Genomic DNA, 17,208 nt, shown 5'->3' with positions numbered 1-17,208 from the left:
GACACCATAGTATACTAACATGGTAGTCCAGCTCCTCTTTTCCTCTCGTTTCTTTTATTATCCTGCGCATTTCGGTTACGCATGAATAACACTGCACGTCGCCTGAAGTTTTGTATGAGGTACGTGGTAAACAGCTAGTTTTTAAAAGCCGCTGGAGACAAATTTGTGTCTGTTTTGAAGTTTTTTAGTTATTGGGTTTATTGTTTAATGTATGTAGAGCTATTAAAACGTTTTTAGCTTTTAATTGTATGAACTCTTTAAAGTATATTTTTAAAAACTTATAGACAGGCATCTTTTTTGTAAGAATTGCTTTAAAATTGCGGCAATGAACCGAATTGGCGAGGCAAGGTTTTTCAGCATGTTACTACACTAGCCAACATGTCCTATGTCTTATCATCATGTGCGCTGATGAGAACTTACAGGTCAAAACAGTGAGCAGTATTTGCAGCTTACTTATCATCTATCTATTGGCTTATTAATCATATTGTCATCACTTTGGTTCCCCAGCAGTTGCTTAGGCATTAAAAATCAGTTTTTTTTCTGTGGTTTATACCCATTTGTGGTATTGAACAGATTTGGTGAGGAATTAATGTTCTGCCTGTTACTTCCAACAAACTGGAGGGCCATCAGATGGCTACACTAACCAATATGGCATATGTCTTTTAATCAGCTGCACTGATGAGACCTTATAGGTCGAAACAGTGTGCACTGTTTACTTCTACAGCTTCTTTTTTCAAAATCCTAATTAGTAAATCACTTGGCTTTATACTGCACTCGGATACGATTTTCATAGTAGCCTACTGTTAGCTATAACATTATTATTAAAAAGCTAAAATGAAGTAGTTTCATATTTTGTAATTTGAAAAAAGAAGCACATTTGTGCAGAAAGTACAGGCACTTTTGACAGTCATTTTGATTTATTTTTCAGAGCTCCTCTTTTTTGGTTTGCTTGGTAGACCTTTGGAACATTTTAGAAAAGAGCTTTTTGGCAAACGTGAACGACAAGACATGAATAAATAAATCCACGAATATTAAAACCTATTGGGTACTTTCTCTTTATCCATATCAACTTTCAGAATATCACATGTCCTATGTTGGAAACTTTCATAATGAGGATCATAGAAAACTTTTGCAATACACAAAAAAAGTCTAGCTTTCAAGCATTTCAGGTACACACTTTGAGAAAGTTGAAGTAACTCTAATGAAGGATAAGTGAGACTTCCAGGCCCTTGCTCCATAAAAGAAACCAGCTGGCCCTGTGATTGCATGGTGGACAACTTGCTAACAATTTTACTTACTTTTGCAAAATTGTTTTTTGCCTTGAACAAAACATCACCTTCCAAATACTTTAAACTCCATGTTACTTATCACAGCATTTGACTGTTTTTCTGCACCACTTTATTACTTGTTTATGATGTCTAGAAATTGTTTTTGTACCTTGATTTTTTTTCAAATAAACTTTTTGCTTCACATCACTCTTTTGCATGGTTTCTCATCTAATCAGTTCTTTTAGGAAAAATCTACCTCTTGTTGACAGTTTAAAATGAGTAACTTTGGAAAAAATATGGTCTTCGTTTAAGCTTGACTTTCCGTCTGTCCGGATCGAGTTCCTGGTCGGGGTCAAAGTCGTTAAACATCAGTTTATTAAAAATGCAGTCAGTTTGGAAAAGTTCCATTTTCACCAGACTTTTGTTTGATCCGTAACAAGCTTTATGCACCCTTGAATATGTTAGGTAAAACCACGCTAAAATCACTTCAACGCGGTTAAAGAAGGACTAAAAGGCAAAAAAACTCAGTAAATTCCCTCCAACAGCATAATTCCAACCAAACGTAGTAATATTACACATGGTAGATGCATACAACCGACCACACACGCACAGTTTTGTCATTTTCCTGCTCTTAAGGCACCCAACTCAATGCAAGCATCCGACAAGCGTGCAGAGTTAATCAAGCGTGACGGTAACAATAGCTGGACTACCATGTTAGTATACTATGGTGACACTGAGCCGACTTCACTGTGGTTCCCAAGCAGTTGCTTGGCCACTGTGAGCCAGTTTCATTTGTGCTGTATGCCCAGTTGTGGCATCGCACAGACTGGGTGATGTATGGGGTTGTACCCTGTTGCTCACCACAAACTGGAGTGCCGTTTGGTGGCTGCACTAGCCAATGCGGCCGATCTCTCGTCACCAGCTGCACTGATGAGACCTTATAGGTCGAAACAGTGTGCACTGTCTGCAGCTTATCATTTATTGGCTCATATGCTTTTACATTGATACTGTGACACTGAGCCGACTTCACTGTGGTTCCCAAGCAGTTGCTTGGCCACTGTGAGCCAGTTTCATTTGTGCTGTATGCCCAGTTGTGGCATCGCACAGACTGGGTGATGTATGGGGTTGTACCCTGTTGCTCACCACAAACTGGAGTGCCGTTTGGTGGCTGCACTAGCCAATGCGGCCGATCTCTCGTCACCAGCTGCACTGATGAGACCTTATAGGTCGAAACAGTGTGCACTGTCTGCAGCTTATCAATACAACATAATTATAGCAGAAACAAATAAACATTTTAAGCAGTGTCAGAAAAATATAGAATTTTTTAAATCAAAGTCCATGGCAATCTCTGCCTTTCAAAAACAATCTTTACTTCTCACATCTGAAGTCAAGGATGTTGACAAAGATTCCCGGCACTTCCACCCTGCAAATCAAATCCAATTTGTTACATTTTAGTCGTTTAGGTATAATTTATTGCAACATATGTCAATTTTGTTAGGTAAACAAACAAAATTAAAATCTTATTTGTTAAAGGTTTGGGTAGCATGTGTTATTTAATTGTTTAAAACATTTTCTACCAAAAGTTCTTTTAAAGGACAAACAACTAACATTCCACACTGTGCATTGCTTCATATTTCAACATTCTACCATACTAAATCAAGCAAATAGGGCCAGAGCTGGACCAGCCTTAGGGCCAGAATAAAATTAAGTTTGTACTGTTGATAAACTTACTTTGTATTCAGACTAGTTTAAAATTTTCTCTTCTGGTGCTTTAGGAATCCAGTGTTTTGCTTTGAATACCAGCCTATAATAAAAAAATTGTCAAATGTAAATACTGTATACAAGTCAGTAAAGCTTTGTTAGACAAACTTCTGCAAGTAGAACTATACCTTTTGCTGTCCTTTGTTTGTTCCGATAATTTTTGTCATTTTCCAGATACTATAAATTAGTTTATAACTTACTAAGACTTGCTAAAAGATTTTGTCTTCAGTTTGCTTGCAGTTAAAAACCTCTAGCTCTTATAGTTGCCACTAGATTGGGGGCTTTCAACAGATTTTGCATTGTCACAAGTTCCATTTCTTCTTTAGCATCACTCCAAAAATGTGTAACTTGTAGGCTAAAACACAAAACCAAAAGTAAGTGGTAAATATAAAAACTATTTATATTTTTGGAAAGAAAAAGAGTCTCAATTCCAACAACTAAAACAGCAAATTAAAACAAATTATCTGCAACTGCTCATTCATTGTGCTGCACTTTTTTGCCATGTGACAGAGCAAATTTGCAAACAGCTGCAAAATCTTTGACATAAATATGACCAGCATTAAATAATATAATCAATTTTACCTAATATATTTATAATCATGCATAAAGAGAAGAACAGCATATAAGGTAGTTTACATATTACAACATATACTGCACTCTATATTATTTAGGCTATAAACACATACACAACTATTGGCTACTAATAACTTACATAAAACTGATCCATCTGTATGTGTTGCAGGGCAATAAAGATACTTTTGACACATGAGTTGGTAATGTACTAATGTTTAGCAACCCGTTTGTGGTCTTCAATTATTTTAAGTTTTTCGTTCCGATGACCAATATGACAAGTATATGTGTCTTCAGCACAAAGTAGTTTTATGAAAAATTCACACATGTTTAGTGTGTATTAATTGAATGTAATGAATATTAAAACTGCAATGTAAATATAAAACAACAAAACAAGCATTTCCTAATTATGATGGTACATGACCTAATTAAGTATAAGTGTGTGTCAAAAACAATCAATAATTTTAGTTAACTAATTGATTTTAGTGGACAATTTTTATCCAAATGTATAGCCTACATTATATAGCTTACTTTCTAGAAAAAAACTTTAGCATACTTTTTTACAAATAGCACAATAGTGACTTTTTAAGTAAATATATCCAAATCATTATCAAGTAAAATAGCAGGTAAATATGTAAAAATGAATAACAGTGCAACAATCTGTACATATTACATGTTAGTGTAAACAAACGTTAAACATACGGCTTGTGCCCAGCAAACACCACTCATATTCTTATTTAAAACATACCAATCTGAAATAATATAAAAACAGACAGACAATATCTCCAAAATAGTTCAACTTCAGGCAATTCAGGCCTCTCACTCGAACTGTATTAAAATAATCGTGGGAATAAATAAGGAAAATATCTGCTCAAAGTTGACTAACGCATTATGAATTTCTGAAGTCCACCACACGGACAACACTTCTACAGTTCTACACCTTTTGAACCGAAGTCCATCCATAACAGCGGGGTTTGGAATTTCAAAGTCCGTCACTTCGCGCCAAAATTCAAAATGTGCGTGACTATTTTGAATTTGAATCTTGCGATCTATGTCGTAATGATTTGTACATGCGTTTAAAAGAAAAATTAATAAGTTAAGTAATTATCGCGCCAAAAATGAATTAAGGACTACAAGCTTTCTCATCGGAGCTCATGGGAGAGCGGTTTGAAAACACTTTTAAAGTGATCACTGCGCCCAGAATCAAACCTGCATGACGGATTTTGAAATGTTATGGTGCGACCTATGGCGTAATAATTCAAAATCTTCGAACACGAAAAGCGGTCAAAAAGCTGGTACGGACACGGAAAACCAATTGTAGAAACCTGCAATTTGGAATTGACGTTTCATTTTAAAAACATCTGTGTATATAACATTGCAGTTGTAGTTTACCTGTTAAATAACGGTACTAAAACGTTTGAACTGTTTGACGTCAGACACAAACGTTAATTCTACGTCACATATGAGGTTTTGAAATAGGCCTAGTATTATTGCAGTTTGTTGCAAAGTTACTAAACAATGTTAATAAAACGTTTAAACTGACGTCGAAAACGGTTGCACACAAGTTAAATTTGACGTCAGTGACAAACGTGAATTCTACGTCACATATGTCGTTTTAGAATAGTTGTATTGCAGTTTGTTGCAACGTTACTAAACAACGTTAATAAAACGTTTAAACTGACGTCGAAAACGGTTGTAAACTGGTTAAATTTGACGTCAGAGACAAACGTTAATTCTACGTCACATGTGACGTTTTAGAATAGTTTTATTGCAGTTTGTTGCAACGTTACTAAACAACGTTAATAAAACGTTTAAACTGACGTCAAAAACGGTTGTGCACAAGTTAAATTTGACGTCAGAGACAAACGTGAATTCTACGTCACATATGACGTTTTAAAATAGTTTTATTGTAGTTTGTTGCAACGTTACTAAACAACGTTAATAAAACGTTTAAAATGACGTCGAAAACGGTTGTACACAAGTTAAATTTGACGTCAGTGACAAACGTAAATTATGCGTCACATATGACGTTTGAACAAAGTTGTATTGCAGTTTGTTGCAACGTTACTAAACAACGTTAATAAAACGTTTGAACTGACGTCGAAAACGGTTGTGCACAAGTTAAATTTGACGTCAGTGACAAACGTGAATTCTACGTCACATACGTCGTTTTAGAATAGTTTTATTGTAGTTTGTTGCAACGTTTCTAAACAACGTTAATAAAACGTTTGAACTGACGTCGAAAACGGTTGCACACAAGTTAAATTTGACGTCAGTGACAAACGTGAATTCTACGTCACATACGTCGTTTTAGAATAGTTTTATTGCAGTTTGTTGCAACGTTACTAAACAACGTTAATAAAACGTTTAAACTGACGTTAAAATCGGTTGTGCACAAGTTAAATTTGACGTCAGAGACAAACGTGAATTCTACGTCACATATGACGTTTTAAAAGAGTTGTATTGTAGTTTGTTGCAAAGTTACTAAACAATGTTAATAAAACGTTTAAACTGACGTCGAAAACAGTTGTACACAAGTTAAATTTGACGTCAGAGACAAACGTCAATTCTACGTCACATATAACGTTTTGACAAAGTTGTATTGTAGTTTGTTGCAACGTTACAAAAGAACGTTAATAAAACGTTTAAAATGACGTCGAAAACGGTTGTACACAAGTTAAATTTGACGTCAGAGACAAACGTGAATTCTACGTCACGTATGAAGTTTTAAAATAGTTGTATTGCAGTTTGTTGCAACGTTACATAACAACGTTAATAAAACGTTTAAAATGACTTCGAAAACGGTTGTACACAAGTTAAATTTGACGTCAGAGACAAACGTCAATTCTACGTCACATATGACGTTTTAACAAAGTTGTATTGCAGTTTGTTGCAACGTTAGTAAAGAACGTTAATAAAACGTTTAAAATGACGTCGAAAACGGTTGTACACAAGTTTAATTTGACGTCAGAAACAAACGTGAATTCCACGTCACGTATGACGTTCAAAAACAGTTTTATTTTAGTTTGTTGCAACGTTCAGATGAAACGTCAATAAAACGTTTAAAATTACGTCAAATATAGTTGCACACAGGTTTTCTTCAAACGTTAACAAAATACGTTTTTTTCACGTTTTAAAACACGTCTGGAAAGGTTGTATAAATGTTTTTGCCTGACGTTAGGTTTTACCAAATTTCAACGTCATGTAAGTTATTACGTAACAAAAACTGTAGCAAGACGTGATTTGTTGACGTTCGTTGGCAAACTTTCCCACAACATTTACTTTGTGTAAAAAAATTGGTTCCGAACGTCGAAACTACGTTGTGTGTTAGCTGGGTACTAACCATTTGTCCCCGTTACTATGTTGCGCTTCATAGCGTTTTACTAGCGCAGCTATTTCCAGCCTGAATGTTTTAGTGCTGCTGTATCGCCATGTTTTCTTTAATCAAGCGAAATAAACTTATTTAACTAGTTTTAAAGTCTTCATCACCGCCACGAGCAACCATATAATGGATTTACACATGACGAACCCATATAGCTAATGGGCGGAAACCCAATTTGAAACGTCTTTTTAAAGGTTTGATCATTACCAAAGTCTACATGGTATAAAAAAAAGTATTTTTTGGATCAAAAAAAAGTTAAAACACAACAAGTATAATACAACCTTAACCAAAGTTATAAGCATGAAACCTTCCATTCAAAGAAACAAAAAAAGCGTGGTATTTTCACCTTCGGTCGCTTTAGGCTCGTTTGATTTCACGTTTTAGGATAACAGGTGGGTAAAAAATCACGAAAAAGGTGGATGAGAATTTGCAGTGGAGTGGCAAGCTCGTTTGTTTGAACAGAAGAAATCGGCCACCGCGGCCCGCCCCACTCAATCAAGTACGAAAATTCTCATTGTCTTGCATTTATTTAGCAGGTGATGGGTTTCGGTACCGTGGCGCCTTTCTCCTTAACACAATAAAGCCACTAAAGCCGTTAAGCATGGCGGGTTTTATGTTCTCAAGGTAGTAAACTAATAACACGCCTCGAAGGGTTTGGGTTGAAACCGAGTATTCGATCAAAGACCGATTATTTTTTCTTATTCAAGGCCAAACTTAAAATCTCTGTTCTATTGGTTGTTTTCTAATAATCATACGATACTAAATTAATACACTCGTTGATGAGACTCTAAAGGAAGTTTATTGATGTAACTTATAAACAACACAATATATTTTTAGCTTGTATTTTTTGTGGACAACGAGTTGATAGATTATGTTTCAGTTAGTAGATTGTGAAACTTTAGACATTGATTTCGTGCAATAGTTAAAAAATAATTTGGGACGTACAGTTATGCTGCCTTGCAACATGGTGTTAGCATTGTGAAAACAGCTTTGATTTCCACTCTTGCGCAATATAGTCAACCCTTGTGTGCTTGGCCCCAAGTGCATTTTCGACCTGGACAGATTTCAAGGTTGGTTGTGAGAAACACGCGTCAGTTTTTAATGTATAATCGCATGTCTGTCATGGGATTCGCTTCTGGATATGGCGCGAGGATCACGTGTCCCCATTCCAGTTGATCGCGAACAATACACATCACGAGGGTTTATTCCAAGGAGAAACGTTTGTCAAAAACCAGACACCTACAACGTCACAAAATACCTCCGGTTTTTGTGTTAATGGTTTGGCCGCATTTGCCCTCGACTGAAAAAGCCGCACAATCTGTAGGTCAAAAAACTTAAGAACTTAACCGAATAAATACGGTAATAAACGTACAAAGAGTCAGTTTTGTACACTTTCAAAAACGTTTGCTGTTTCTCGATTTTGTAATAGAACGATTTTGGCACACCATGCTCGCCTCAATGGAAACGAGGGGTCGTAGAAGGACGAAATTGTGTTTGTTCTGCCGAATCCCGTGACTACCATTAGAGCGTTACGCATAAAAGCCGGTCGTTTTCAGCACATGACTGCTGTCGCTAACGTGGAGTTGAACTACTTGCTTGTCAATTGCGCTGTCAGAAATAACTGCCGTTTAAGCAATAGCTGCATTTTAATTGCAATGAGTTACCTTTTAGCTTATTAGAATTAGATTTTTTGATACTATAGGATGTAGTTATGAAGTGTAGTGTTTAAACAACTATATTACAATACACTGTATAAAAAGTTAAATCAGAAGACATTTGGAAGCCCGATGTAAATAACCTTTGTAACTTCAAAAGGAAAGATGTCATAAACTAGTGCGTCTTAGCACACCGCTCGAAATTATTACAGAATGTAATTGCTTGATTGCTGCAACTTGACGATTTTGCTGGCCTGCATTGTCATAAAGCTTAATAGATTTTGATAACAAATCAGCTATATGTAATTAAGTTCTATGTATTTCACTGAAACCTGTGACCACTTTAAACAAGTAACGCATGAAAGCATGCTGCGCAAGGAATTTACGATTAAGTTACAAATGCCTAACATTAGGCATCTAAATCAAAAGTAGGCAATACAACATCACGCGCACAGCGCATTGCACGAGATATGAACACGCTGTATGACATATTTGAATGAAGCAAGGCTTAAAGTAATGGCACACCGTTTTGTTAGGTTAAAGAGGTACAAAGTGAGCAGCAATGTTTAGTTTAAATGCGAGGAAGTTTTAATTTGGTTTGTAAGTTTGATATAACGAAGCATCTGTAGTATATCGAATGATATTGTTTTTGACCGTAAAATGAGATACATTAGGACTAATTTCTAGTGCAAATCACAGAGAGACAAAAAAACAAGTAAAAACCTAACGCAATGACGATTGAATGCTGCAATTTGACGACTGTATCCGCTTGCATTGCAATAGTGCTGGGAATTTACTACTGGTATCGCAGACCGAGAAAATTTCCACCGGGTCCGAGGGGATTTCCCTTGATAGGGATACTTCCGTTTCTTGATGCTTACCCTGAACGAATTCTCGCAAAATGGAAAAATCAATACGGCTCCATCATGTCCGCTCGTTTTGGCCGTCAAGATTGGATTGTTCTAAACGACTTCGAGGCCATTCAACAGGTAAAAAGCTTAAGTTAAACTTGTTAAACTCGGTGAATAACGTACCTTTTCTGCAGACATTGGTTCGCGAAGGTGAGTCATTTTCGGGGCGACCAAACATTCCTGTGTTTCAAGACATAAATGCGGGTCACGGGCTTGTCATGGTGGATTATGGAAAGAAATGGAAATTGCAACGAAAATTTGGCTTGATGACTCTTCGTGGGTAAATATAAGCACAAAACCAAACCGTAACCAAACCTGTTAAAGTTGTTTGCACAACTTATATTTACTTTCTTAGGTTCGGCATGGGTAAGAAAGGCATGGAAGTACGTGTGTTGGAGGAAGCTGCTTACATGAACGAGGAAATTCGAAAGCAAAATGGACGGCCATTTACAATTAATGTACGGTTTTTGTAAAAAAAACAATTCATCATAATGTCACTGGCTATTCGTATGAATGCTGGACACAGAATATTTTACATGTGTAAGTTTATTTTGTTAACAGCATATTCTATCCAATACGATCTCCAACGTGATATGCGGAGTCGTATTCGGTCGACGGTTCGAATATAACGATCCATGGTTTACCGGACTACTTCAAGAACTGGATAAATGGTTGGTTGATAAATGCAAATACCTGTAATTTGCAGTAAAACATTTTGTAAATAAAACTTGTTCTCAGCAGAAATCTATCAAGTAAACAAGTTTAAAGAGCTCTTCTGGCAAATGCAATTTTATTCCGACGTTTCGACGTCCTATACAGGTCGTCTTCAGGGTAAATAACACTGAATGCGACTAGTACAGTGCACGATAAACAAAGAACATTTGTTGCGTTCCATTTTTTTCCTTTGTTTATCGTGCACTGTACTAGTCGCATTCAGTGTTGTTTACCCTGATGAAGACGACCTTTATAGGACGTCGAAACGTCGGAATAAAATTACATTTGCCAGAAGAGCTCGTTAAACTTGATACTATGTCTGGCAGCAATAGCTTATATATCTATCAAGTAAACGTTGTTGTTATCCGAAATAGGTACGGTGACCCTAAAACGAATACCTTGTTCGGTTTGCTTTCCTTTGTTCCGTGGCTACAATATGTACCTCCAGCGTCAGGAATGATGAAGGAACTGCGTAAAGGAGAAGTCTTTATACTTGGTGAGTAGGAGGTGCTATATACTTGTTGCATCAGATCAGGGGTCACCAAACTTTTTTCACTGCCGGCCGGATAAACGTAATGATCATTCGCGCGGCCCGCATAGTTTTCATGCCGTATACGGCCGTCTTATCAAACTTAGCCCGCGAGGCGTTTTTTTAGGGGCGCCGAGGTATGGTCTTTCTCCAATCCCATTTAATATCCGGTGATGCGACTGTTGAATTGTAAAGTTAGTCTCGTCTTTAGAGCAATGCTTGTATATTACATAATAAGCAATCAAAGAAGGCAATTGTTTGCGCACAATTACCACTTGTTTGTGACGTAACAAACTGGCCTTGGATCTACACTGGGCATTGTAATCCTATGCAATCAATTCTACATATCGCGACAGGAAAACTCTCGTAAGGAGTAGATTAATTTTTGAATGTTGCAAAGTTATCAATACGATTTCGCAAACCAAAAAATGCGGCCGGATCCGCCTCGCGGGCCGTAGTTTCGTGACCCCTGCATAAGATGATACATTCCTAACGTTTGTGCAGGTGAGTTCGAAAAAGAAGTGAAGCAACACAAATCCACTTTTCAAAACAATGACATTCGAGATTTTATTGATGCCTTTCTTGAGGAGATGAACAAGGAAAAAGAAACTTTTACTGTAAGACAATTTGGAAACTTTTAGAATTTATATTCTGTACAATCGATATGAACTAATGCTTTTTATATATGTACAAATGCATTTTTTTCACGTAACAGACTCCACAGCTACTCCACTACATCAGGGATCTGTTTGAAGCTGGGACTGAAACAACCACCAGTACTTTGCGCTGGGCTTTACTTTGTCTCATTCACTACCCAGAAACACAAGCAAAGTTGTTCAAAGAGATCTTAAGTGTTGTTGGTATGCCTAAAAATATATGTATAATTTTTTTCACAAGTAATAAACGTTTCATTTGTAGGCGAAAATGGAAGGCCGTCAATGTCAATGAAGGATAACATGCCTTACACTTCCGCTTTCATTCACGAAGTCCAACGTTTTCGCACCCTCGTTCCGTTTAGCGTACCTCATTGTACTTCCAAAGACGTGGATGTGGCAGGATTTAGCATTCCAAAGGGAACGACTGTAAGATTTGTTTCATACATTGTGCGACTGAAATAGAATCGCCTTGCTCACCTTGCTGTCAAAACGCAGGTTGTACCAAACATTTGGGCAGTTCACAACGATCTAAACTTATGGGACGAACCGGAAAAATTTAAACCGGAACGACATTTGGATGCGGACGGTAACTTCGTCAAATCAAACTACATCATACCTTTCTCTGTTGGTCCACGTTATTGCTTGGGAGAACAACTGGCAAAGATTGAACTATTTTTGTTCTTGACGTCGATGGTTCAAAATTTTGAGTTCCTTTCAGAGGATGACAATCTTCCTGAAATTGAGAAAGGTTGCAATAGCGCTGTCTTTACGCCCCTGACGTACAAAATTGTCGCCAAGGAGAGATAAATATAGATTAACCATTAAAACATATTCATGCACCGTTATGGATCTTCTTTACGACGGTGACACATATTGTTTACTGGTTTTAGGCATGTTTTGTATAAAATGTTTTTTTTTTTAATTTACGAAACTTTCACAACTGTTGGATATGATCATCATAGATCATCGGAACGCTTTTTTGTAGTATCCTAATCAGAATTGCAAGTCGGGCCGGGCTTTTCGGGCCGGGTTCGGGTTCGGGCCGGGTTCGGGCCGGGCTCGGGCTTAGGTATTTGTCAGAAAACGGGCTCAAAACGGGCCTGATTTTTCGTTCCGTTTCCGCCATTTTTAGTAACAATTCTCTGGCTTTGCCCTAATGCCCACCCTACTCTAAAACGTATTGTTTACCCCATTGTCAACGATTGTTCATTGTTTTTGTTGTTTTCTCACTTTTTTCTTTCTTATACTTTGTTGCAAGGTTTTCGTGGATAGACCTGTCAATCAAAATTTCGGGCCCAAACGGGCTTCTCAAAAACGTTTCGGGTTCGGGCCGGGCTTCGGGCTTATACTTTCGGGTTCGGGGCGGGTTCGGGTTCAGATTTCGGGCCCGCTTGCAACTCTGATCCTAATTACACCTAATAGTTTCCTAATTTCACTTTTATGCGTCTTCCTTGGTTAAACAGTCACATGATTTAACGGCATTACTACAGGTGCGTATTTCATCAACGTCTGTGCTTAACCAACCTATTAAATTTTGTTCACCATTTGCTCGTTCATACAACGTGTAATCTGGACATGTAGTGTTGTTGTGTACTTTTTTATCTGTATTCCTAGTAAATGCATTTTGATCTGTAATCAAAAAGAATTAAATAAGTATTTGTAGCCATGGCGTTTGCACATTACACCCAACCAGATATTATGTGGTTGTCATGTGGTAACGTTGCTTGATGATTTACATTGCTCGTGTGTTTTTTTGGACGGTTTACGTTAAACACCTCCATAATTCTCGCTGTTACTAACGACATGCTTGCAATTCATGTTTTCCAAATACAAAATTAGCAGAATTAACCGGCTTGCAACAGTCAAGATTGGAATTTTTTTGTTTCTTAAAAATGATTGTGCGGAATTACGACTTTCTGCGCAGATTGGCGCGAACTGATTGACTTTTGACGCAACTTAAATGTAATGCCTACAAGACTATCCGACAAAAAGATGAACAAAAATAAAACGAATTTACACTGTTTTTGCTAAATTGCGCGCGCAGCTGCTCTGCTATATTCTACAGCAGTGGTCTTCAACCTTTGGGTCGCAACCCCCAGTGGGGTCGCCTAAACTTTTTCTGGGGTCGCTATAATATCAATTTATTGGCGTTTAAATTTATTACCAAAAAATGATTCGTTTTTGTTCTAGTTCGCGTACCTCGTGTCACAATCTAATCATTGTGATGCAATAATCAATATAAAACACAAGTTGTCCAACCCATTGTTACGCGATAAAGTCCTATGAATGACATATTGTGTCAATAATATTACGTGGGGTACAGGAAAAAATGCAAAATTAACTGATTTCTACAAACTGGTGAGTTTTAACGCAAATTAGATTTTCAATATTAAATGAAACTTTTGGGTTTTAACATTTAAGCGTAATAATGCACGCTGAATGGCGTGAATGCTAATATTTAAAGTCTACTTCAAAATTAAGCTGGGATATTTACATGAAAATAGTTCCAGTTTCGGCATTACTTAAAACATTTTTCTCTCTATCGGAAAAAATGGGGTCGCATGTAAATGCTGATTTTATTTTCTTTTGAAATGGGATCGCTTGTAAAAAAGGTTGAAGACCACTGCTCTACAGTCTACATCGATTCACTTTAATTCAAAAAACGGTTCATTTTTGTGCTATTAGACTTTTTCTTCTTGAATGATTTATGAATGCCAAATTGCTCTTAATTGTAGGTAATTATCTTCCAGGCAGATACCATTCTTTTATGTAACTTGCCTAGCTGAGAAGTCACTTTATTGCCATGCCTACCCACTGATCTTTATAAACATTTAGCGTACCTACCTGCGTTTGACTGATTTATGTGAATTATTGGCGAGAGCTTGTGACGTCATAGAACTTTGCTGCGCAACGTAAATATAAAAAAATACAAAACATTTATCAGAGTTATGTATGAGAGCTGTGCGAAATTTCACGGACAACCTCTGACGCGTCAAAATCTAAAACTTGCGCGGGTTACAAGGGAAATCCAACATACTGCCAGAAGAATAAATCCATCGGGGCGACTAATGTATCTCCCCTCCCCCCCCAAAAAAACGCAGGATGTTGCAAACAACATTTTTTTTCTCGAAAACCAAAAATTTGAAATTATAAGTAAGCAAAGTTAGGCCCTGAAAAATTCTAATTTTAATCGAAATCTCAAAAAAAAACTTAAAAAAACAAAAAAAACCCGCTTGGCACTTCGTGCCCAAACATAATCGAGTGATGCGTGCTTTGCATCCTCGCTATCGAGTGATGCGTGCTTTGTATGGATTTTTTCCAATCTCAATATGACCTGCTGTTAACTAAAAGTGTAGCGAATTAATTTAATTTAGGTAATAAATTATTTTATATTATATGTACTTGGAGAGTTTTTGTGCACGTTCACATAGCTGAAATAAATTTTACCAGAATTTTCTTCACAGCGGATTCTGTCAAACATGATCTCCAGCAACGTACAGAGTGAAAATCTTTATTTTGCAACCAATTAGCAATTAAATATCATACTAGTCCGCATTACCTAAAATAAATAAACAAACAATTATAATGCAAAAATGTGTAAATTCTTTCATTTGGCTTGTTTTATACACTAGAAAAAATAAAAATAGGAAGTGGAAAAAAGAAAGAAAAAGCATTATTACATAGTTTAGTATTCTGAATTGCCCATGTCTCCTAAAATGTCTTTTTTTTATTGCTTTGTAGTTATGCTGACCCAAAATACAGTATATACCTTGTTTGGTTTGTTTTTTCTTGTTCCCTGGTTACGATATATATGTATACATATATATTGAAAAACAGTACTATGTGCCAAATATTGTTTATTTAAAAAAAAATAATGGTAACATTTCAGTCATTTCACATCACTGAAAGTTGCCAAAATCGAGACATTTCGACCCAAAATTTAATCCCGACTTTTTGGGTTTTGTCCAAAAAATAGTTTTGCATTTTTTATTATTTTTGACTGGAAACGAACACTGAAATTTGTGTAAAGGAGAAGTTTTTAACACTAGTTCTACGCTTTCAGGTGGTAACTTTTTGTTGTACTCAATTTAAAAGGTTTTTTTGACAACCATTAGTAAAAATGGGTGCAATTACAAACTATAACTCGCCATCAGTTTTTTATTGGCAAATTAATTTGGCAGATACGGATTTAGGTGTAGCAGTTGGGGAGATTAAAAATTGTTTATCTTTGAGGCCGAGGCGTTATCTCTTTTTTATTGTAAATCTTAACCATCTAATGCAATGGCGGGCAACATACGGCCCGCGACGGGATTTTGAGCGGCCCACAGACAGTTTCTGGTCTTACATGATAATGTGGCCCGCAGCCACAGTCTGCCGCAATCCCCACTACTTGCTTACTATGTCAAATTATAGTTGTAACGAACAGTAACGCTCCCCAATAGCAAAAAACTTTCCCGCCGTACCATTGCATCATAAATCCATTGTTACGACATAACTGCCAACCTTGTGTGTGGCCTGCTTTCACGGTTTCCTTTGTTTCCACACGTGTAGCCTAGTTAGTATTTCAGCAGTATCTAAGTCTGTTGTGTATGCATTAAATTTGCTGTGGTGAATAATTTTATAATATCAGTTAGATTGTTTGGACTGTATTGTAATTGTGAAGTTCTTGATTGTATTTGGTTTATTAGGTCCAAAATGCGTTTTAAATCACTGGATAAATGCGCGATTAATGTATTGATTCAGGAATCCGGCCCGCCAAGTACTTCATTTTCCCATATCAGGCCCGCCGACTGGAGAAGTTGCCCGTCCCTGATCTAATGTATGAAAGATAAAATGCCTTACACATCTGCTTTTATTCATAAAGTTCAACGCACCATAGTTCCTTTATCTTTACCACATTTTACAACCACAGATGTTGAAACAGCAGGATTCAAAATTCCGAAAAGAACCACGGTATTTTGCTTTATCTGTGGAAAGACATATATGTTTTTGGGTTGCTAATTTTGCTTGATTACGCAGGTTGTACCAAACATTTGGGCAGTCCACAACGATCCTAACTTGTGGCACGAACCAGAAAAATTTAAACCGGAACGACATTTAGAGGCAGATGGTCACTTCGTCAAATCAAATCACGTCATACCGTTCTCGCTTGGTCCACGTCATTGCTTGGGAGAACAACTGGCAAAGATTGAACTGTTTTTGTTCGTGACGTCATTGGTTCAAAAGTTTGAGTGTTTTCCAGGAGATAACACTCTTCTCGAAATTGACAAAGGCTGCAATAGTCTTGTCTTTTCACCTCTGAAATACAAAGTTATTGCAAAGGAAAGATAGATTTAAACAAACATGAAAGTCAAAGATTTAACATTTTTCTAACATTTGTCTGTTTGCAGATTTTGAAAATTAAATTTACTCCCAAGTTCGTTAACCCTATTATCCCACATACTTCAAAATTTGATTTATAAAATGTATTTACTAACAGCAAATAAGAGTAGTTGCGGTTGAAAACCTCCGATCTATGACACTTTTATGCATTATGTTACTTTGTTTGCTGTTTTTATTTTCGAAGTATGAAATACCTTGTCTCAGTTCATAGGAATAATTCTTATTTTCAAGCTTGAAGCACATATTGACTATTTTTCACAAAGGAATATACAGTCGGTCTTCTGGTATTCCAGTAACACTTTATTAAGATGTTTTTGCTTGAATTTTTAAAATATAGAACATATATGTGCGCTGGTGAGTTTTCTTTCGTTGTTTCCATC

At 36.7% G+C, this 17,208-nt stretch overlaps 1 protein-coding gene and 2 long non-coding RNA genes across 4 annotated transcripts; 2 read left to right on the top strand and 1 right to left on the bottom strand.

The window, feature by feature from the left end:
* Window positions 1-7: 7 nt before the first annotated feature.
* On the top strand, window positions 8-1,475 carry LOC145224802 (uncharacterized). Its single transcript, XR_013859751.1, has 2 exons — window positions 8-1,045; window positions 1,170-1,475. It is a non-coding gene; the product is annotated as an uncharacterized LOC145224802 (long non-coding RNA).
* A 145-nt stretch (window positions 1,476-1,620) lies between these two features.
* LOC145224801 (uncharacterized) lies at window positions 1,621-5,153 on the bottom strand. The gene is made up of 4 exons (XR_013859750.1): window positions 3,742-5,153; window positions 3,158-3,384; window positions 3,000-3,072; window positions 1,621-2,691 (listed from the first exon to the last, which is right to left on the bottom strand). It is a non-coding gene; the product is annotated as an uncharacterized LOC145224801 (long non-coding RNA).
* A 4,162-nt stretch (window positions 5,154-9,315) lies between these two features.
* LOC145224632 (cytochrome P450 2U1-like) lies at window positions 9,316-16,943 on the top strand. Of its 2 annotated transcripts, none has more exons than XM_080091170.1 (9): window positions 9,316-9,625; window positions 9,682-9,827; window positions 9,903-10,005; window positions 10,109-10,218; window positions 10,636-10,757; window positions 11,295-11,407; window positions 11,506-11,650; window positions 11,709-11,872; window positions 16,466-16,943. In XM_080091170.1, the coding sequence occupies exons 1-9, from the start codon at window positions 9,368-9,370 to the stop codon at window positions 16,775-16,777; spliced, it is 1,473 nt and encodes a 490-aa protein (XP_079947296.1). In that variant the 5' UTR covers window positions 9,316-9,367; the 3' UTR covers window positions 16,778-16,943. The 2 variants fall into 2 exon arrangements, with proteins under 2 accessions (XP_079947296.1, XP_079947295.1); XM_080091169.1 differs by lacking the exon at window positions 16,466-16,943 and adding an exon at window positions 11,942-13,307.
* The last annotated feature ends 265 nt before the right edge of the window (window positions 16,944-17,208 follow it).

The sequence above is a fragment of the Phallusia mammillata genome, chromosome 4 (assembly GCF_965637545.1).
Source record: "Phallusia mammillata chromosome 4, kaPhaMamm4.hap1.1, whole genome shotgun sequence".
In the NCBI taxonomy this organism is placed as follows: domain Eukaryota; kingdom Metazoa; phylum Chordata; class Ascidiacea; order Phlebobranchia; family Ascidiidae; genus Phallusia; species Phallusia mammillata.
The sequence above is the reverse complement of the archived record's forward strand: the minus strand, read 5'-3'. Positions and strand labels throughout refer to the sequence as shown.

Bases quoted from the DNA above. Each gene is read 5' to 3' on its own strand.
- LOC145224632 (XM_080091170.1), top strand. From the start codon at position 9,368: ATGACGATTGAATGCTGCAATTTGACGACTGTATCCGCTTGCATTGCA. The intron at 10,006-10,108 runs GTACGGTTTTTG...TTTTGTTAACAG, and splicing joins GACGGCCATTTACAATTAAT to CATATTCTATCCAATACGAT. The intron at 11,651-11,708 runs GTATGCCTAAAA...TTTCATTTGTAG, and splicing joins AGAGATCTTAAGTGTTGTTG to GCGAAAATGGAAGGCCGTCA.